The following is a 22,306-nucleotide window of genomic DNA, read 5'->3' as shown; positions in this document are numbered from 1 at the left end:
ACTGAAGCTTTGCAAAAGCTAATTGATGCACAAGTCGGCAAAGCTCTTCAGGCACTTGTTAGTCGATTGCCTGCTGCGCCACCTACACCGACTCCTAATAATAATACATTGGAGAACCCCCGTTCTGGTCTTGATAATTCTGGAAACGGAGCAACCCCCAGTGAACCACAAGAAGGGGGACCAGGTAATTTAAATAATTCATATTTGCAAAATTTAGTACTAACCTTGCAGAAACAGCTGAAGGAACAAAATGAGCGAATAGAACAAATCCCTGGAGTTCCACCTGTAATAAAAGGAGTAGACATGGACAAATACTCACAACAACCATGGAAGCCTAGTGCTGCTCCCCTTCCAATTCCGAAAAAATTCAAAATGCCTGACATCCCGAAATATGATGGTACTACAGACCCACGTGACCACGTGACTGCATTTACAACCGGCGTGAAAGGCAACGACTTGACCAAACAAGAAATTGAATCAGTATTGGTCAAGAAATTTGGAGAAACACTCACCAAGGGTGCATTAACCTGGTATTCTCTTTTATCTGAAAATTTTATTAATTCTTTTGCTGAGCTTGCAAATTCTTTTATTAAAGCACATTCGGGAGCACAAAAAGTTGAGGAAAGGATGGAAGATATTTTCAAAATCAAACAAGGGGATTCAGAGTTGCTTAGAAACTTCGTTGATAGATTCCAACGTGAAAGAATGACTCTACCTCGTGTGCCAGACAATTGGGCTGCTATAGCTTTTGCAAGTAATTTAAATGACAAAAGTTCTGAAGCCACGAGACGACTCAAAGAAAGTCTTCGAGAATTTCCTGCAACCACATGGAATGATGTTTACAACAGGTATAGCATGAAGCTGCGAATCGAAGAAGATACCGTACCTAAACTCCATCATGAAGAAAGGGGCGGTACCCGAAGGTCAGATTCCGAAAAAAGATCAGGTAAAACCAGGTACGATCCATATATGGGACCCGCAGGAAAGGACCCACGGTCGAAGCAAGATAACCAGCAATACGATCAAAAGTCAAGAAACCGGGATTCTGGCTCTTCTTCAAAGTTCAGGAATGATCGGAATAGACAAGAATCACGTGATGATGACAGGAGTTTAAAGGCACGATTCGGTGGATATAATTTTAATGTCTCTACCTCCGAGCTCATAGCTGTTTTAAGAAGCATGGGAGATAAGGTACGGCGGTCGAAAGAAATGCGGTCAAATCCAAGTAGACGCAATCCGGATCATTGGTGCGAATTTCACAACGATCACGGGCACAAAACTTCAGAATGCAGATTCTTGCAAAGTGAAGTAGACCATTTATTGAAGCAAGGATACCTCACTGAGTTATTTAGTGAGAAAGGAAAACAAGCTTATATGAAAAACAGACAAGAACCACCACAACCTCCTTCACCCAAGAGGACAGTGAATGTCATAAGCGGGGGAGAAGATATTCATGGCATAACTTACACAGCTTCCAACAAGGTTTCTAAGGTAACGATTACACACGGGAAACGGGTGCGGCAGGTCCTTGACAATGAAAGCATTTCGTTCGATGATGCAGATACCGAAGGAGTGACAACTCCACATAATGATGCACTGGTAATATCTTTACTTGTACATGATACTAATGTAAAACGAGTTTTGATTGATCCAGGAAGTTCTGTAAATATTATATTACTAAGGGTACTGCGGGAAATGCAAGCTGAAGACAAAATGTTACCCAAGGCGCACACCTTGTCAGGCTTCGACAATTCAAGTGTAGTAACAAAAGGTGAGGTAATACTAACAACTTTTGCTATGGGTGTTGTGAAGGAAACTAAATTTCAGGTAGTTGATATGGAAATGGCCTACAATATGATCATGGGAAGGCCATGGATACACGATATGGATGCTGTCCCATCAACCCTGCATCAGGTTATCAAATTCCCATCACCATGGGGAATTTGTCAAATTCGTGAGGATCAACATATGGCCAGAAATGTCAACACTGTAACAAGTACGAGCACCGTAAATAAAGCAAAATAGCAATTACAGGAAACAGTTGAAGGTAAAAAAGATCAAACTTCAACTGAACAAGAGAAAACAGATTTGGACTCAAGGCCTGACACAATTCAAGAACCTGAAGAGAATAAAAGCATCAAAACGACGATTGAAGAGCTTGATGCGGTGATGTTATTTGATCAACGGCCTGGACGGAAGGTTTATATCGGGGCTAATTTAAACACGAACATGCGAGGTATGATAATCAAATTTTTAAAAGCTAACTTAGATTGCTTTGCTTGGTCCCACGCTGATATGACAGGGATACCACCAAATGTGATGACTCACAAACTCAACGAGGACCCTTCTTTTACACCAATAAAGCAAAAGAAACGGAAACAAGGTGCTTTCAAGAACTAGGTGATTCAGGATGAAGTCCAAAAATTATTAAAAATCGGATCAATCCGTGAGGTAAAATATCCAACTTGGTTAGCTAACACGGTGGTTGAACCCAAGAAAAATGGTAAGTGGCGTGTTTGTGTAGATTATACTGATTTAAATAAAGCCTGTCCGAAAGATTCCTTTCCCTTACCACATATAGATCAACTAATTGATACGACCGCAGGTCATGAACTTTTAAGTTTTTTAGATGCATACTCAGGATATAATCAAATCAAAATGGATCCTGGTGATGAAGAAAAAACTTCTTTCATCACAGACAGGGGGACTTATTGTTATAAAGTAATGCCCTTTGGTCTCAAAAATGCTGGGGCAACCTATCAAAGGTTGGTCACCAAAATGTTCCAAGAACATTTAGGGAAAACAATGGAGGTATATATAGACGATATGCTCGTCAAAACCCAGCAATCTCATGATCATATTTCTCATCTATCTATTACTTTTGAAATTTTGCGAAAATTTAATATGAAACTCAACCCAGAAAAATGTGCATTTGGAGTTGCATCAGGTAAGTTTTTGGGTTTTCTTGTTTCTAACCGTGGTATTGAAGTGAATCCTTCTCAGATCAAAGTAATAGAAGAAATACCGGATATCCTTACTAATAAAAGGGAAGTACAACGATTAACGGGAAGAATTGCAGCTTTGGGGAGATTTATTTCCAAATCCTCAGAAAGGTGTTTTAAGTTTTTCTCTGCACTTAAAAAGCAAGATCATTTTGAATGGAATGAAGATTGTCAGCAAGCCCTTAGAAATTTGAAAACTCATTTGTCAAAACCACCGTTGTTGGCAAAACCGAAGGTAGGGGAAAAACTTCTCATTTATCTGGCTGTATCTGAAGTCGTGGTAAGTGCTGTTTTAGTCCGCGAGGACCAAGGTAAACAATCTCCTATTTATTACGTAAGTAAGTCCTTATTGGAAGCTGAGACACGATACCCACAGCTAGAAAAATTAGCATTAGCTTTGGTCATGGCATCTAGAAAGTTAAGACCTTATTTTTAATGTCATCCCATTGTTGTAGTTACTGCTTTTCCGCTTCGAAATATTTTGCATAAACACGAACTTTTAGGAAGATTAGCAAAATGGGCTATAGAACTAAGTGAATATGAAGTTATTTATCAACCCAGGACCGCTATAAAGTCTCAAGTACTAGCTGATTTCGTGGCTGATTTTAGCCAGGGGATGCATTTAGAAGCAGAAAAAGAATTATTAGTTTTTAATGGTGCGAACCCGGGGACTTGGGTTTTATACACTGACGGTTCATCTAATGTAAAAGGGGCAGGCTTAGGAATAGTCCTCGTACCACCTGCGGGTGAGACCATTAGATAGGCTATAAAATGTCATTCTATAACTAACAATGAAGCAGAATATGAAGCTGTAATTGCAGGTTTAGAATTGGCACGAGAACTCGGCATAACACAGATTATAATCAAGAGTGATTCTCAACTCGTGGTTAATCAGTTGCTGGGGACTTACACAGCCAGAGAGTCACGAATGCAAGAATACCTCGCAAAGGTACGGGAGTTAATAAAGCAATTCCAAACTTGGAAAGTAGTGCAAGTCCCAAGAGATGAGAATGTAGAGGCAGATGCTTTAGCAAACCTTGCATCCGCAGCAGACGTGGCAAACAATACAGATGCTTCAGTCATACATGTATTTCATTCCGTTCTTGAACCTGAAAAAAACGAGGTAAATTTTAATCATCTAACATGGGATTGGAGAAATGAAATTGTTGCCTTTTTACAGCACGGGACCGTGCCTAATGACAAAGGAAATGCTTACGCGCTTCGCAAAAAAAGCTGCACGATATTGTTTATATCAAGGTAATCTTTATCGAAAGATGTTCGACGGACCACTAGCAAGGTGTCTCGGCCCTTCTCAAACCGAATATGTCATGAGAGAAGTACATGAAGGACATTGTGGGAATCACGCAGGAGGACGGTCACTGGTAAGAACATTAATTCGCACAGGATATTATTGGCCTAAGATGGAAGAAGAGGCAACCAGTTTCGTATCCAAGTGTGATAAATGTCAAAGGTACGACAATAATATGCACAGACCAGCTGAGTTACTACATCCTGTTTTAGCCCCTTGGCCCTTTATGAAATGGGGAATGGATATCGTAGGTCCACTTCCACAAGCAAAAGGTCAGGTAAAATTTCTACTTGTACTTACAGATTATTTCACTAAATGGGTAGAAGCAGGGGCATTTAAACAAGTACGAGAAAAAGAAATTAAAGACTTCATATGGCGAAATATAATATGCCGCTTTGAAGTACCAAAGGAGATCGTATGTGACAATGGACCACAATTCATTGGAGCACAAGTTACAGAATTTCTTCGAAGTTGGCAGATCAAAAGAATAACATCTATGCCATATCATCCAGTGCGGAATGGACAAGCGGAATCAACTAACAAAGTTATTATCAATAACTTGAAAAAGAGGTTACAAGATTCAAAAGGTAATTGGCCTGAGGTGTTACCCGGAGTACTATGGGCTTATCGTACAACGACCAAAACAGGCACTGGAGAAACACCATTTTTGATGGTTTATGGTACGGAAGCCTTAATACCAGTTGAAATAGGTGAGCCAAGCACACGGTACGATCAGGCAACAGAGGAATCCAATAATGAGGAGATGCGGGTTAGCCTAGATTTACTTGAAGGAAGAAGAGAAGCTGCTTTGATAAGGATGGCAGCACAAAAGCAAGTAATAGAACGATATTATAACAGGAAAGCACGCCTCAGATTTTTCAAAATTGGGGACTTCGTGCTTAAAAAGGTGTTCCAATCTGCAAAAGCTGTTAACTCAGGAAAGCTAAGTCCAACATGGGAAGGACCATACAAAGTCTGTGGCATTGCGGGAAAAGGAGCGTACCAGTTGGAAACAATGGATGGTAAAGTTTTACCCTCACATTGGAATGCTGTCCACTTAAAAAGATATTACTTTTAAGAAAGTACCTACGGTCAGGTATCATCATGTAAAAATTCTTCTCTTGGTTTATTAATATTTTACTAACGATTTTAGATGCTAGGCTAAATATCCTAACTCGTGCCAAATGATGAGTCACAACCTGCAAGGCAAAATGGAGTATGCTTAAATTCCTAGCCCAGGGTTACAATTAATCTGATGGAAATACACACGAGTTAGGCAGTCTTCATCTATAGTCACACCGTCGAGTCCCGTATATCTTTCTGTTTTAGGAAAAAGGGCCAAAGTAAAAGAAATAAACAAGTGCTCGAGGCTTCATACTTCACCGCTCAAACACTTGGGGGACTACATATCATACACAGATAGGTGCAAAGAAACAGATACGAGTATCGAACAAAAATCGGCCACAAAGAAGCAAGTGTTGAGAAGAAGTTACGAAGTCTTCAGCATTCATGAGAACAACAGAGTCATCTCTCAAACTCATAAACAAAGTCACCTCTCAAACCCTTCTTAACATGTAAAGATAGGGTCATGACTATGTACTGAAACAGGTTATAAAAAAAACCTTGTTTATTTTATGTTATTTACAAATCTGTTACAAGAAAAACAGTTACGAGAAAAGTTGTAGATGTATTGTAATACATGTAACAGTCAAACACTTGTTAAAAGTTTATGAATGAAAACTTGCCAAAGTTGTTTCATACAAAACGTGTGTTTTCCTATTACTTTCATCGTATTTTAACACCATTATGAAGTTGAGACGTCTTCTTCATTAAGTGTCGATAAAATAAAAGGGCCCTCTTTTATAAGCCTCATGTCAATAAGTCATGGGAAGAATCATAAAGCATTTTCAAAGGATAAAAATGCTAAACTATTCTATAAGTCCTAAATAAGTAAGGAAAAGGCAAGAGTAGAACACATTGAAGTACTAACAAAACTTCTTGATATAATTAAAAAGACTAAGTAGAAACTTAGTCAATAAAAGTTTATACAAGTGCCCCATTATGATAACTGGGGACTTTCACCAAAAAATCCTTTAAAAAAACTAAGGGATAAAACCATCATTCAATTGAGGGGGTTGTCATGGAAGCTTCAACTTCCACAGACTGGGTTGTAGAAGTTTCACCCTCTGAAGCTGGAATAACAACATTTTCAGGAACTTCAAGGGCAGGAGAAGGAGTATCAGTAGACTGTTGGCTTTCCTCGATGGTATCTATGACTTTGGCCAGTTCAGACTGCAAGTCAAAACCCTCTTGAGCAGCTTCTGTCAAAGCATCACGACGAGAATTCAGAAAAGCCCAACTCACTTCTATGTTAAAATTTTCCTCTAGAAGTCCATATTCCTTTTCCCACATAGCAAGATTGTTTTTTAAAATTTGATTTTAAGCTAAATGGGAATCAAGGGAAGCTTCAAGAGAAGCATGAGAACTCTTCAAGGCTTGAATCTCGTCAGAAGAAGTCTGTAAGTCAGCCTGAGCTTGAGTCAAGCTTTGCACTAACTCTCCTGCATATTCTTCCTTTTTAGCCAAAAGTGCCTTCAGCTCTCTAACTTCTTCACTAGCTCTGGATAATTGTTCTGACAAAGAGCATTCCAAAAGCTCTTTGTCTCTTTTCAATTGGCTTGAAGAGGCTTTGACTGTTGCCAGTTCAGAAGTTAAACCACGGTTTTGCTGCTCTAGGAGATTTTTATCTTCTTGCAACTCTTCTATGGTCCCTTGAGCATTTTCGAACTGCTCCTTCCAATTGGTTGCTTCAAGTTGGGCTCCCCTAGCTATTTCCTCAGCCTCGTGGACAGACTTTTCAGACTCACGAGCTTTTCTTTCCAGTAAGGAAATTCTTCTCATTAATTCCGTGCTAATAAGGTTAGCCTACAGAGGTAAGTCATGGAAATGAGAAATTGAAGATAATTTAAAAAAAAAGAGAAAAAAACTTGTTGGTAGAAATACCTTCAAAGTAGAATGAACTACGTCATTCATCAAAGTTAAGCAGCTATGGCTCTCCATCTTCTTCTTCTCGATATCTCCAATTAGAGGTTCGAGCCAAACATCGGCTCTGCCGGTCTTCCTCAGGAGGCTATGATTGGCAGGAACCTCCAAAGTAACACTTCTCATTGTCATATTTCCGCTGCTAGAACCTGTCTCTGTATGATGAACAGAGGGAAGAGGAGCAACGGAAGGAATGGAGGGAAAAGATGTAGAAACCAACACCGGAGCAGAAGCAGGTGCGGTTGAAGCAGCCAAGGGAACAGATATAGGAGCGGTAGAAATTGGCAAACAAACGGAAGTTGTTAAAGCTGGTAAAGAAACACTTACGGCTGGCAGAGGAATGGAGGAAATAGGAACAAATGAGGAAAGAGGAGCTTCATCAAAAATAGGTCCGAGCTCGCCACTCCCGAAGCCACTGTCAAAAAGGTGCTGAATTGACTCATTATTATCTCTTGGTTCGGCATCCTCATCAGATTGAATCAAAACAGGCTCGGTGGCGGAGGTACGAGCAGGAGTGTTTTCAATTTCATTATCAATGATTATTCGTCTCCTGACCCTTGGCCTGGTAATTAGGGAGGTACCCTCCTCTTCTTCTTCTTCAGAACTTTCCTTTGTAGCTTTTCTGTTAGGCAGCAAGGCTCGAGCCTTATCTAAATCCAGAGCAGCATTCGCAGACATGCGAATGACCATAGCTACTTCAGCTGTCATTCCTCTAATGCCAAATCCTGATTAAAGAATGGATATACATGATTAAAGTTGAGGAAAAAGTGCTTAACATGTAAAACAAATTTTTTTTAAAAAAAGGGGGGATACCATGTGTTTTGACTTTCCAGCCATGTAAATAAGAAATTGATTTCCAAGTTCTCTGCTCCCTAGTAGCAATCTTCAAAAGTGAATCTACCCAACCACGAAAGTTGGGAATAGGTTCCACATCTCCCATGGTTGCTACAAAAAACCAAGAAGGGACGAGGTTAAAAATAACATTCTTTTGAAATTCTCAAAAGTAGGTACGGTAAATAAGAGGAAACTTACGTTCAAAATTCCACTTCTCAGGAAAGGGAATATTTGTTTCGCCAATCAAATCCACTGTACGGACAGCAACGTAACGGATATACCATCCACGATCTTTATCATCCTCAGGGTTTACCAAAACTTTTTTGCTCCTTGCAGTTAAGGTGAAAACCCCATGGCGTATTAAGTTGGGATGGTATAGATGAATGAGATGAGAAAAGGTGAAATTGACGTTGGCCTTGGATGATAAATATCTCAAACAAGCCACTGTTCTCCACACCAATGGACCAATTTGGGCCAAACAAATTGTAAAGAAACGACAAAAATCGAGAATAACTGGGTCAATCGGAGGATTAAAACCTAAAGTGAAGGGGTAAGTGTAAACAGAAGAATACCCATTTCTAAAAGAGGAAATTCTTTGATTTGGGGAAGGAATTGACATTCGGAGACTATCCTTCCAGTTACAATCTCTTCTTATGGTGGGGATTGTAAGCTCGGTTACTAATGTTGGGTAAGTATCGGCTCTTTCTAAATTTTTAATTTGTTTTTGAAGAGACGTTTTGTCACTTTCAAAAGACAAATCGCCGGGAACTATATCATCAACTGAGGGTTCTTGAGAAGTATCAAGAATTTCCCTACTTTTAGAAGAAGGGGCTTTTGGGACAAAACTCCTTGAAGAAGAACCAGAGGAGCCGCCTCGCATAGATTCTAACCCTGTTCGAAGCCTACTTCCTCCGCCTCTTCTGTGTCTAACAGAGGCGTTGGGGAACTGATCTAGAATTGGAACTTTTTTACGGTTAGGGTTTGAAGAAGACATTGTTAAGAAGGAAGTATGTGCTGAAGATTTGTGAAGAAGACAAAGGAAGACAAAGTTATGTGTAAAATGGGAACCGTCAACTTTTTAAGTATAATGATGAAAAGTCTATAATAAAGGCAGCTATCACTTCGTAAATAGTGAGAATGAAGAAGTCTCGAAGAAGGGTATGAATAGCGGAATCAATTATAAAATGACACATGGACAGAACATTAAATGGAAAAGACTGCTGAGACGTTAGTACTGTCATGAGCATTAATTGTGGCAAAAGTTCTTTTTACATGAAGATCCACTTCCCAATTATTTAATTGATAAAAAAAATGGAAAGTGGGGGGACTATCTGTATTGGAAAAAAACTGAATTTATATTAAAAATGATGTGGCATGACACGTGGATTAGTTGAATGGTCAAAGAACAACAATTGACTAAGAGGCACGGTGAAAACAGCCACGGGAAGAATAATTTAAATAGGCACGAGACGACGTATAGATACGAGTCTCGTACCAATTTAAATTATTTACAGCCAACGGATTAGAAGGCATTGAAAGCAAGGATCAGATGACAGAAAGGAGTCCAAATTCATTATTAAACGTTTGATACGTTATAAAGTTGGTATTTAATAGGAATGATTGTATAACGGCTTATTTAATGTCATTTATTGCTCATGATTATATCATTAAAGCTGAGGCTTTATTCCTTTACCTAGAATGATCTATAAAAGGAAGAAGTATCATCATTTGTAAGGACACGGAATACTATTGAGAATTCATTGAAATACTTATCTATTTACCTTCTACCATTGTTCTCAAAAGTATTTTATTTTTTGTCTCCTGATTATCAGTAACCCGAATTTCTCTTTTAGCTTTGACCAAGGACTCAGATTTTTGGTGAAACAGACTATCATACAGATTAAGTGTAAATTGAATCAGCCAGTTACAATATCTTGAAATTATTTATGTTGTACCTCTGTTGACAGTACGCCCAAGATCATTATTTTCATTTCAAGGGTTCGGTTATATGTCGATGCTTTTGTTGAAATACTCATGTATGCATTTCAAGACCCTTGGATGAATTGAGAATACTTCCATACAGCTCCTTGCAAGCTCTTCAATAAGCAACTATATTATCTGGCATCGCAACTGCAGTAAAAAAGGAGCAATCATATGAAAAGGATCAAATAAAGAAAAAAATCAAATCTCTAAAAACTGAATCATATGTTCCACCCCCACAAGGCCACAAACCCCAAAAAGAATATTTGCAGCTCATTAAGGGTATAAATTTAAATGTGTATGACATTATGGGAAAGATTTAAGACTCAACTATTTTAGATAGTACAATATATTATCCAATGTCACATACAGATCAAATGGTTTTTTTCTGATTCTATAGATTGTTTCTCCACGACTAACAGATTGGGCCACTATAACCTCTCTAATATGAATAGTGTCACAAATTAATTTTTTTTACTTCCATCCTCATTCAAGATTCTATTCCTTAGAAATTTATAAATATTTTTATACCTCCTTTCTTCATTATTTGCATCACCAACAAATGCGCAACTATAACAGAGTTATTTGTCAATACTATTTCATAGCAAACTCAATCACTTGCTACCACATTCTAATTTACCACAATATTTTAGGAGTTATGCTAATCGCATAAATTTATTGATCAGAACTATGCTTCACCGCCCAAAAGAAGCAAAAAGTAGACAATGACATTTCTATCATTATATTTACCCTATATATAAAGCTTGACATCTTGCGTCGAATAACATCTTAAAGTTATAGCAGTAGACCACCATCACCAAAGACCCTAGTTATAAATTTACTTGTTCGGGAAATATGGAAGATAAAATAGAAGCTCCAATTTTGTAGCACGGCTTAGAATGGACAACATGGACCAACACATCATCAATAATACCCAATGATCTCTTCATAGTACGAGCCGCCATTTGTAGCCTCATAAAAATGGGTCTTGGTTGCCCAATCCCCAACGTTTTAAAAATTGAGTAGGACATTAAGTTGAGACTTGCCCCTAGATCACAAAGAGCTTTGGCAAAGTCGGCGCTCCAATGGTACAAGGGATTGTGAAAGCGCCGGGATCTTTCAATTTAGGAGCCATTGAGTGCACAATTGCACTCACTTGATGTGTCATCTTTATAGTCTCATAATTCATCGACCTCTTCTTTGTCACCAAATCCTTCATGAACTTTGCATATCCGGGCATTTGTTCCAAAGCCTCAACCAATGGCACATTAATAGATAAGCTCTTCATCATGTCAATGAACTTCTTGAATTGGTTCTTGCCATTTTACTTGGCAAGCCTTTGAGGGTATGGAGGAGGAGGCCTTGATATTATTGCATTAGCCTTTGACACTACCAGTTCCGGTATGTCAATAATGTGTTCCTTAGACGGGTTTACTTCTTCTTGAGTCTCCTCCACATTTTCATCAATATCAATTCTCACTTCGTCATTTGCTTGCACCACATTATTTGGAATCTCATCTTCTTGAATCACTTGTTCATCATCCACAATATTTCTTTGCTTGAGGTGGTTGCATCCCCACTTTTTTCACTTCTTGTGTCACGACCATGGCTTGTCCCGGGTCGTTCCACCCTTCGGGTTCACCACCGTGTCATTTGGTAGTGCCCTCATAGGACGGGTGTTCAAAACTTGTGAAATTTGCCCCAATTGAACTACCAAATTGCGAATTTAAATGTTGTGTGAGGCTAGTTGAGCATCAGAGTCGACATTCTTCTCCATAATTTGTTTGAACATTTCTCAATTTGCCCCATCTCATTATTGGACGAGCTAGGCCCATGAGAAGGATATGGAGACGGATTGCTTGGTTGTTGATACATCGGGGGCATTTGAAATCCCGACCCCCAATTCCCTTAGTTATTGTTCCAACCCCCTTGGTTGTTGCCTCCCCAATATCCTTGATTGTTTCTACTCTAATTGGCTTGGTTGTTTTGACCATTCCAATTGCCTTGATTGTTTTTGTGAGCACGTGATTTTTGCTTCACGAGACAATCGCTCCAAAAGAAATAAAAAATAACAACAATTGATCCCGTTGTACAATTTTGGGATTTTTACATGGCACTTCGTTAATTGTTTATGACTTTGGCCCATTTTTACTTTATTAAAACAAAATACAAAAAATGTACGTGTCATGCATAATCTGAACCGTAACATGGTTGTTAAATAGAAAAGCATAAACAGGCATCTTTGTCCGTGATTTTGTTTTGTTTGATTTTTACCTGTTTTGAATTATTTTAATGTGTGTGCAAATAATTGTATTAAGTGTTTATTTTAATTTGATTTTACTTAGTTTTGTATTTTTATAATAAAAAAAAGAGAAAAAAGAAGCCTTTCCTTTTTCCGGATTTAGGCCAATTTGTTAAAATTGGCCCAAACAAACAATGCCCAAACCAGGCCTGCCCGGTCCAGTCCGAGTTGATACCCAGGGTGTCCAAACGACGCCGTTTTAATCCAGCCTGATCTGGGCCGTTGATCTCAGATTGATCAACGGCCAAGATCACATTTCCCATACCCACGAACAAAACCCGACCCGTTCCACCCGGACCAACCCAAACCCCCTTTAGTTGAAACGACACCGTTTCCCCTAAGCCCTTAGATCCAAGCCATTGATTTCAGTTGATCCAACGGCTGAGATCAACCCACCCATTCCATATGTAAGCCCTTTAACCTTACCCTGCCCCCCAATTTGATACCCCAGCTCCCGTCTGCACCATCTTCCCCATCAAACCCTAGAGCCGCCCCTGTATCCTTCACCATGAAAGCCGGCGGCATGGACGCCGGTGACCCTACCCTCAACACCATAGATGCTCCTCACCATCCTGAACCCAAATCCACCAACCACACACCTCGAATCCCATCCCACCTTCTCGAATCTTCATTTGAAAATTCGAGTCGGAACCCGATTTACACCAACCGACCCCAGCTTCACACCAGACACTCCCCAGACCCCCCTCGTGACCAAACCATGCTTGGTTTGGTCCGAATCTGATCAGGGAAGCATGAATCCCAGATCTGAGTTTTGGAACCTTGTGATTCTTCGTCACTGGTCCATATCCGTTCAACCGAAGAGATTAAGGTCTAATGGACTTTAATCAAAGTGTTTCTCATCTGAGAAACACTTCGATTAAAATCCGTTCAGCCTTAAAAAAGGTCTGTCCGAGTCCGAGTTAAGGTTTTGATTTTTCAAGGTTTAAGGTGAGTTTCTTTCTTTTCTTTATTTGTTTTTGTCCATGTGATTGTTCTAAAAACTGTCCATGTTTGGTGGAATCTGGTGTTTTGAATTTTATTAACTGTGTCCTGTCCACCTTGCCCGAGCCTTTGTGTTTGATTTGTTTCTTTCTTCTACTTGTTCTGATAGTATGTATGTATGTATTTGTTGTGCAATTAGTTGAATTCCAAATTTGTACTGATTAACTGATTCCTCGAAGCACAATTCTGCTCAGTCAATATAATGCGAACCTTGTGTGATACTGTTAAATGTCGGATTTTTGGCTACGATTGTATGTGTTATAACTAATATAGTCGAGTCGACATGTGTCGTCAATTAGTTTCAACTGTCTGAACAAAAAATAAATCGATTTGCTTCTGTTGAACATTGCCTGAATCAATTAAGAACCAAGTTCAGTTACTTATAGTTGTTAATATGATTTCAGAAACCTAAGGCTTGGTCTGTAATTGAAATCTGAGTTGATGGCATGTGCACTTGTGCACAGCCTGTTTCCTGCATAAAAGGGCTTTTGATTTAAAAATGGTTAGACAGCATATGCTGTCAGATATATTCTACTGCCCATACTTTGCTTTAGTTTAAGAAGTATTAAACCTTTTAAAGGGTAAATCTGCCAGGGAATGTTGATGGGGGTTAATACTTAAATAACTAAGTGGAACTGAAAAGAAGAGGGCACATGGGAGGGATGTTCTTTTGGGGTCTAACAGGCTGCTAAAGGGCTGAGGTTTAGGCTTATAAAAGGGGGGGCTGGAAAATACATACAGGATACAGACAGAGAGAGAGGCACACAGTGAGGAATAAATTGAAAGAAAGAGAGGGTGATACAGATTGAGAGATATACACACACACACACATAGAAACAGACATTGACAAGAACAGAGTGATTTGAGGGGAGAACATTTTGAGAATTAAAGTGAGGAAAACAGAAAACTGGAAAAGAATTCTCTTTGATGACACAGACAGGCAGGATCAGAAATTACATCTTTGATTGCTGTCTTGATTTCACTAGTCTTGACCTGTTTGTGCAACATTGATTTCTTCCAAATCCCAGATGAGTCTGCTTGATTGTTGTCATTTTACTCGAAGACTTGGTCTAGTTGAGTATTCCCAGTTGAGGTCTTGATCCCACTTCAATTATTTCGTGTGTTTGTTGCTGCTGCTATTCTGTCCCTGTTGCTGCTGCTATTCTATGTCCTGCTGCTACTGTTAATTCTGTTTCCTGCTGCTGCTGATTTCCCCATCTTCTTCCTCTTCTCCTTTGCATTTTCAGTGTTTCCAGGTACACATTTCAAATCCCACTTTGGTGTTAACTGTAACAGTTCAAAAGCATGAAATGAAAGGAGTTCTTGAAGAAAATTTAGACGTCTGTTTTGTAATGCTCGTGGTATATTGACTTCTGTTGTATAAATTGATTAGTGTGATTCAGTAATGAAAGATTAGTTAGATAATACTTAATCAAGTTTTAGCCTCTTGCATCTTAGTTTATAGTTGTTTGCCAGTATAAGATGTAATGGTACAGTATATAGAAGGCATGGAGAATTGGTATAGATTTTTGACTGGATTCCCGTTTAACTAATGACATGCATAGAATAGAATATTTCCACCTTACACAAATGTTCCTCGTTTATTTTTAGTTTTCCTTTATCATAACCCGCTAGGCAGCATATAGAAGCGCGTTCGAATCCCCGCGAGTAATGAGACATAGTAGTTAATTCCCTTAAATTCAGCCTTAATAAGTCTAGTTAAATTCAATTCAAGAAACGTTTGGACGCAAGTATAACATTGGGTCAATCTCGAATGTAATTTCTTTGTCCAATTAAAGCATGTTTCACAAGTTATGACATCCCTCCACTTTGTAAATAATTAATCAGAAATTGATAAGAATCCGGATTAGGCAAAAGCATATAGTTAAATTAGCATGTCCCTTTTCTTTTAGTTTTAGGGACAAATGCATTAGAAATGTAGCCACTTTAGGATATCCTTTCTAAAATAGAGACGAGCCTCGCCAAATAAAAATGCAAATTGCGGGGCCCTCAATAAATAATCATAATATTTAGAATTCAGGCTAGGCCGTTTAGTGAATCTCATGGCTTTTCCACCATATAATAACGCGTTAGACTCTTTAGGCACGGTTTAAGTAAATTATATTCTTAAATTCGGGTGCGCATTGATGTGACCCAAATCCAAATCTCAACGGAGTCAGAATGTGTCGACGACCACGGGTGCATTGATTGTGACGTAGTTCGAGATGCATTTTCATGACGTTGCAATTCTATAAAAATAAATGATAATAATAAAAGCGGTTTAAACTTAATAAAAGCATGTAAATCATAACATATTTTTAAATTAGATAATTAGCCATTATAACAATTTAAGCAACCGTGCTAGAACCACGGGATTCGAGGGTGCCTAACACCTTCCCTCGGGTCAACAGAATTCCTTACTTAGAATTTCTGGTTCACAGACTTCACTCGGAAAAGTCGAAAATTTCCTCGATTTGGGATTCAAGATAAACCGGTGACTTGGGACACCAAAAGCCAAACCTTTCCCAAGTGGCGACTCTGAATTAAATAAATAATCCCATTTCGAATATTGTCACTTAAATTGAAAAAACTCCCCTCGCGCATTTACCCTTCGGGGCCGGGCGCGCAAAAAGGAGGTGTGACAGTTTTGATTGTTCCAATTACCTTGGTTGTTACCACCACACCAATTGCCTTGGTTGTTTGAGTTCCAATTCCTTTGATTACCTTGAGATTGCCATTGTTGTTGATTCGGGCCTTGAGAGTTGTTTCTTTGCCCTTGGAAGTTGTTCACATATTGCACTTCCTCATCTTGTTCATTGTAGGATTCATCTTGGTTAAATCCACTATCTTCTTGCACATATTGTTCCGCACGGTTTTGCACTTGTTAACCCTTTTGCCTTTGTTTGTTCACCATCATATTTACACCTTCCATTGCATTTACTTGCTTAGGACCTTGAACTTGTTGAAGTTGAGGTTTGGCTAATTGATTCATTGTGGTGGTCAACTCGACAATTGCTTGCCCATGATCATAAAATATTTTATGTAGGTGAATCACATTTGGATCACCTTGAAGAAAATTTTCTCTACTTTGTCATGCCGATGAAGTATCCTCCATTTCATCTAAGATCTCACAAGCTTCGGCATATGGTGTTGTCATGAAATTTTCACCGGCAAGTTGGTTGACCACGCATTAATTGGTAGTATTGATCCCCCAATAGAAAGTTTGTTGAATCATAGCCTCCGTCATATCATTGTTTGCGCACTTTTTTACCATAGTACGTTACCTCTCCCATTTCTCATGCAAAGGCTCATTGGGTTCTTGTTTGAATGCCAGAATCTCGTCTCTAAGAGTAGCCATTTGCCCGGGAGAAAAGAATTTGGAAATGAATTTCTCCGCCAATTCATCCCATGTACGGAGAGAATGGTCTGGCAATCTTTCTCACCAATCCAAGGCTTTCCCCCGTAGAGAGAAGGGAAATATCATCAACCTAAGAGCATCCTCAGAGATGTTGGTCTGTTTGCTCCCCCAGCAAGTGTCCATAAACCCCTTCAAGTTTCTGTATGTATTTTGACTCGGAGTCCCGGTGAAAAATCCTCGTTGCTCTAGCAATGTGAGCATAACATTAGTGATTAGGAAGTTGTTCGCCCTAATGTGGGGCAGGACTATGGCACTTGCATATCCTTCGTTTGGTAACACCCGGTGTGGAGCCGCTCTTGGGGTAGGTAGGGGAGGAACGGGAACATTGTCTTGAGGCAGACATCCTCGTCTATTTGCTTGAGGTTCAAGAGGAACCTCTTCAACTTGTTCATCCTCTTCGTCATCCCCCAATGGTAAGTTTCCGAGAGGATCATTGTTGTTGAGAGTCATTTTTGTACCTACAATTGTTTCACCAAAAATGATTAGTAACACAGAAGGAAAGGAAGACGAGTCACATACAAAACCAAATATATAGCTAAATTCGTTTTTAGCTCCCCGACAACGGCACCAAAAATTGATCTCGCCCAAGTCACACCTCAAATTGGGGTTGTGAAGCGGTCAATTGCAATAATAATTACCCAACTAAGAGTCGGAATCGATTCCACGTGGAGTGTAGATGAGATTAGGTATATATTCGAACTAAGAGCATAAAGTGTCTAAGATGAACTTCCACAATCTTTATCTTGATTCTACTTCCAAATTATGCTATGGTTTGCAAATGTAAAATATGAAATTAAGGAATGCTATTTTTGTTGTTGTTTTTCAAATATGTTAAAGGTCTAGGGCTGTGACTTCCACCTAGGTAGTTGCTTAATGGGTTGTGGGCTTTCGAGCGAGTTTCATTGTTCGGGATGTATTATAGCAATTAACACATAATTACCCACTCAATACCTCTCGATAAGAGAGTGGTTTTGTCCAATTTTGCTTTAAGTCCAAATGGGTATTGCACAAAACAATTGATAAATGCTCAAGTGGGGTTTTACTATCTCTAGATTCAACCCTTTAATTGAGACTATCAATCTCTTGAGTTCATCCAAATTTGCCAAGTTTTCCTAGACTTTGTCTCTGTTCCTCAAGATGAGACTAAGTCAAATAGGTATGAACTAATGTTTGCAAACATTAATTCTACAATTATAAGAAAAAACTAGGCTAAATATTAAAGGCCTCGAATAAATCAAAGAACATCAAACACTTTGTAAAAACCGGTTAAATTAGGCTACCCTCGGCAAAAGAAAAATATAATGGGCTTCGATAAATTCATCCCTTGAATAATTTAAAGGGCTACGATAAATCCAGACCTCGAATAGTTTAAAGGCTTCGATAACATCAGCCCTCAATAAAACCTCAAGAGGTTTTCAATTATCAGTACACAAACAAGGTTCCGATACGTTGAACCCTCGAAAAACCCAACGGGTACAAAAACACATGCTAAGGCATAACTAAATTTTCACTAATTCTTTTAGCCGACAAGAGGGAAAATTATATAGCCATTCTAGAGGCCAAATTGGCCCAACTAAAAGGGCCTAAGGGCCGAAATAAAAGAGCCTAAGGGCCAAAAGATATAGAGTTCGAGACCCCGTTCTCACTCAACTCGGACTCAAGAGTCACATTATTCCGAGCTCACATCAAATTGGTTTAAGCTTAGCCCGAGGATTAACAAAACCTTAAAAGGTGTTATATTGATCAATAAAAACCTAAGGGTTTATTATGTTCTGAATCCGAACCAATACTCGGACTGACTATTTGAATTGTACAATCGAAATCCTTCATAAATGAGAATAAATAAAATTCAACACAAGTTGAGGATAGAGAAAAAAAATACTTTATATTCATAAGGCATGTATTACAAAACATATTTCCAATGCAAACAAGGGACCCTTGCACAAAAAAGAAAAATAGAAACTAATCTATTTTCGAGGTCACATCCCCAGAAGCGCCATCATCAGGAACTGTACCCTCGGCAGCTTTGTCTTTGGGAACCTCCTCTTCCTTGGAGGCACCTTCCTCACCTTCCCTGCTCTCGAAGCTGCTCATAACATCTTCATCATCTCAAGAAACAAGAAACCTGGCATCGATTTCCTGAGCCTTTGCTTCGGCTATCTCTTCAGTAAGGTCGAACCCTCGGACGTGGATTTCTTTGAGAGTCTCCCTCCGACCTTGACACTTGGCCAAATCATTTCTCCATTTTTGTCGGTTAGAGGCCTCCCTCAGCTCCGCTTGAACAACCGCGTCATCTCTTAAGTACACGACAATGGCCTTATCAGTTGTGGCCTATGTGTTCTCAAATTCACCCTTAGCTTGTGCAGCTTCAGCACGGGCTCTAGCAAGCTCTCAAATTCACCCTTAGCTTGTGCAGCTTCAGCCCGGGCTCTAGCAAGCTCTACCTCTAACTCCTCAATTTTTCGGGCCTGGGCCATACCCTTCACTTTAATATCCCAAAGTTGAGTTTCAGCCGAGGTCAGTTGGGCTATGACGGCTTCCTTATCGGTAGCAAGCTGATTTATATTTTTTTCCATCAATGGCAGTCAGCCTTCACTTGATCAACCTTACCCTGGATCTGCCCAATCATCTCCAACTTTTGCTGCAACTGAGATATCGAACTGTTAGCCTCCGAAGTAGGGCCAAGGAGACCATACTCTATTAAAATCATAGTTACCTGCTCATCTAGATCGGCCTCGTTTTTTCGAGCTTTGGCCAATTCAACCCGGGGGTCCTTAAGCTCCTCTTCTTTTTGGCTGCAGAGGAGCCTCATGGCCTTCTCTTTGCCCAGAACTTTCTTGAGCTTGGCCTCACATTGTCTCAGCTCATCTCTAAACTTGACAGTATCCTATACATAAATAAAGATATGTCAGTCAGAGGAAAGGAAAGATAGGAAAAATTACAATAATTAAAGTTAGTATTTACCTGAGAGAGGAGATGTTGAGCCTCTTCGAAGATTGTAGATGCATCATTAAGGTCGGTGGCATCCTCAACCCCAGCAAAACAACCCTAAAAGGGATCTTCCTCGAGGACCTTGCTCGGGTTGGGCGTACACAGAGTTTTAGCATCTTCAATTGTCTCCTCAAAATAAGAGGGTAGAGAAAGGGAGTGACCTGTTGTCATGGCTTTGAGCTCTTCACACAGGGAGTTTTGATTTGCTTCGAGGGTTTCTGCACTCACCCCTTCAGGTATATTTGTTGAAGGTGGAGGTGTCGCGCCCCCTTTTTCACTCCTCATGGAGAGAGGTCCGAGTTTCGACATTCCATGGAGTGCAATGACTCATTTCCTTTTTGAAATTAGGTATTTGAAGAGTCGCCACCTAACAGATTATGGTGCGTTAGGACACCTAGAGTGATTAACTCTTGGGTTGGTTTACATTACTACATATTAGGGTAAGGGCTCGAGATAACCTCGAAGGGAAGGGGTTAGACACCCCTATTGGTCTACAACTGTGGGTCCCGACCGAACTTACATTTACAAATTAGTCCATACAAATAGTTGAATCAAATAAGTTGTAAAGCTCATTGATCAAGTCAAGTAGGGAAATAAAGGTTGAACAAATTGTAAAGAAAACAAAGTTTTAAACAAGGAGAAGGTTTGGGGTAAGGAGGGGTCCTAGGTTGTTTATCCTATAGGATCACCCCATGCAATGTCCGGTAAACACTCCTCAATAAGGGGCTACACGTGACATTAGCGCGTAGTCATCATATCCTATGTCTACCCTTCCCATCCCCTTATTGGTCATGCAAAGCGAGTGTTGGACATTGATTCCTATTGCGTGCTACTACCCGTCCCTTCTTAATAGTCATGGAGGGAGTTAGGACCTCTACCTATAGGTGGTTCTAGATGTATCCCTAAGGTTTTAAAGGCAAAAATCTAAGGCGACAGTCAACGAAAAGCATTTAGGACTTTCACATAAATGGAGCAATTAAAGGCTCATAGTTTCCTCTACAAACAAGCATACATGCAACACGAGTCAACCACAAGTAAGGTATTTAGTAATCAAAGTCCTAAAACAAGATTTCTAAGTGATCATGTAGAAATAAACCACTTTCAGATACAGAAGTCAAAACCTATTAGTTGCCTAAGACCTCATCTTTAAAAGCTTTTTAGAATTCAGAGACGTTGAATGACAAAAACAACTTCAAAGAAATGCAGGCTTTGAAAATGCCCTAAGGCTTGCCTATATGCAGTACTGTGTCTATGTTAATGCAAAAATAGACAAGTTTTGAAATAGAACATTTCAAACCTATAGGCAGGATATCTAATGAGATTACAACAATTTTGAAAGGACTAATTTTAGAAAAGTTATTGCTTAATGAGGCCAGTTTTAAGAAGTAAACTAAGTGAAATGAAATCGACTTGTTAGGCTAATTAGATTTTCAGACATAATTGCAAGTAGAAGTCCCTATAGGCATAGTATCTAGGCGTGTTACCGGTTTTAGCCGATTTGTAGTAACATGTGAAAAACTTACTTAGTCGGAATTATGTCCTATAAGCATGGTATGTATACTTGAATTGATTTAAAACATGATGGCTTGGAACCTAAAAACATGGTTTCTAACATGATAAATGCCAGATTTATGAACATGGTTCATATTTGATGCAAATGACATTAAAAGTAAAGTCCTTGTAGGCATAATTTCTATTATGATGCAAAATGAAATTGAAAGTGGAACCCTATAGGCATGATTCTATTATGCAAACCCAATCAGATTCATCGAATAAAGAAAAACCTATAGACATGTTTCTTATTGAGTGAAACATGCAAGTTTGAAAATAAATCCTAAGAGCAGGATTTCTACCTATATTACCCCATAGAGCATACATCTACCCACCCTTTTACTAAGTACCTGTGATGACCCGACCAGTCGTCTCATGAGTTACCACTCAGTTTTCCCCTATTTCTGCTTCTTTATGCTTTGTTTATCCATGTTATGTGGTATCGGGTTGGTCAAATCGAATCTGAAATGATTTTGGTAAGGTTTGAGACACTTAGTCTCTTTTAATAAAGCTTAAGTTGGAAATGTCACTTGGATGTTGACTTATGTGTTAGAGGGATCGGATGTGAGTTCCGATGGTTCGGTTAGCTTCAGGAGATAATTTATGACTTAGAAGCGTGATCGAAATGAGTTTCAGAGTAGATTTAGGCTTGGATTGGCAAAGTTGATATTTTGGTGATTTTCGGTTGGTAGGCGAGGTTTTGATATAGGGGTCGGAATAGAATTTCAAGAGTTGCAGTAGTTCTGTTGAGTCATTTGGAATGTGCGTGCAAAATTTTAGGTCATTCGGGCGTGGTTTGGTTGGGTTTTTGATCAATAGCGGAATTCAGAAGATATTAGAAAATTTGGCTTGAATCTGAGGTGTTTTGATCGATT

The 22,306-nt window shown here is 39.3% G+C and overlaps 1 protein-coding gene across 1 annotated transcript; it reads right to left on the bottom strand.

Annotated features, from left to right (window-relative positions):
• Positions 1–6,750: 6,750 nt before the first annotated feature.
• On the bottom strand, positions 6,751–7,796 carry LOC142162984 (uncharacterized). The gene is made up of 3 exons (XM_075220223.1): positions 7,793–7,796; positions 7,315–7,682; positions 6,751–7,236 (listed from the first exon to the last, which is right to left on the bottom strand). Exons 1-3 carry the CDS (start codon positions 7,794–7,796, stop codon positions 6,751–6,753), a joined length of 858 nt encoding a protein of 285 aa, XP_075076324.1.
• Positions 7,797–22,306: the final 14,510 nt, after the last annotated feature.

The sequence above is a fragment of the Nicotiana tabacum genome, chromosome 8, assembly GCF_000715075.1.
Source record: "Nicotiana tabacum cultivar K326 chromosome 8, ASM71507v2, whole genome shotgun sequence".
NCBI classification, from domain to species: domain Eukaryota; kingdom Viridiplantae; phylum Streptophyta; class Magnoliopsida; order Solanales; family Solanaceae; genus Nicotiana; species Nicotiana tabacum.
Note: the sequence above shows the minus strand (reverse complement) of the source record. Positions and strands in the feature narration are given on the sequence as shown.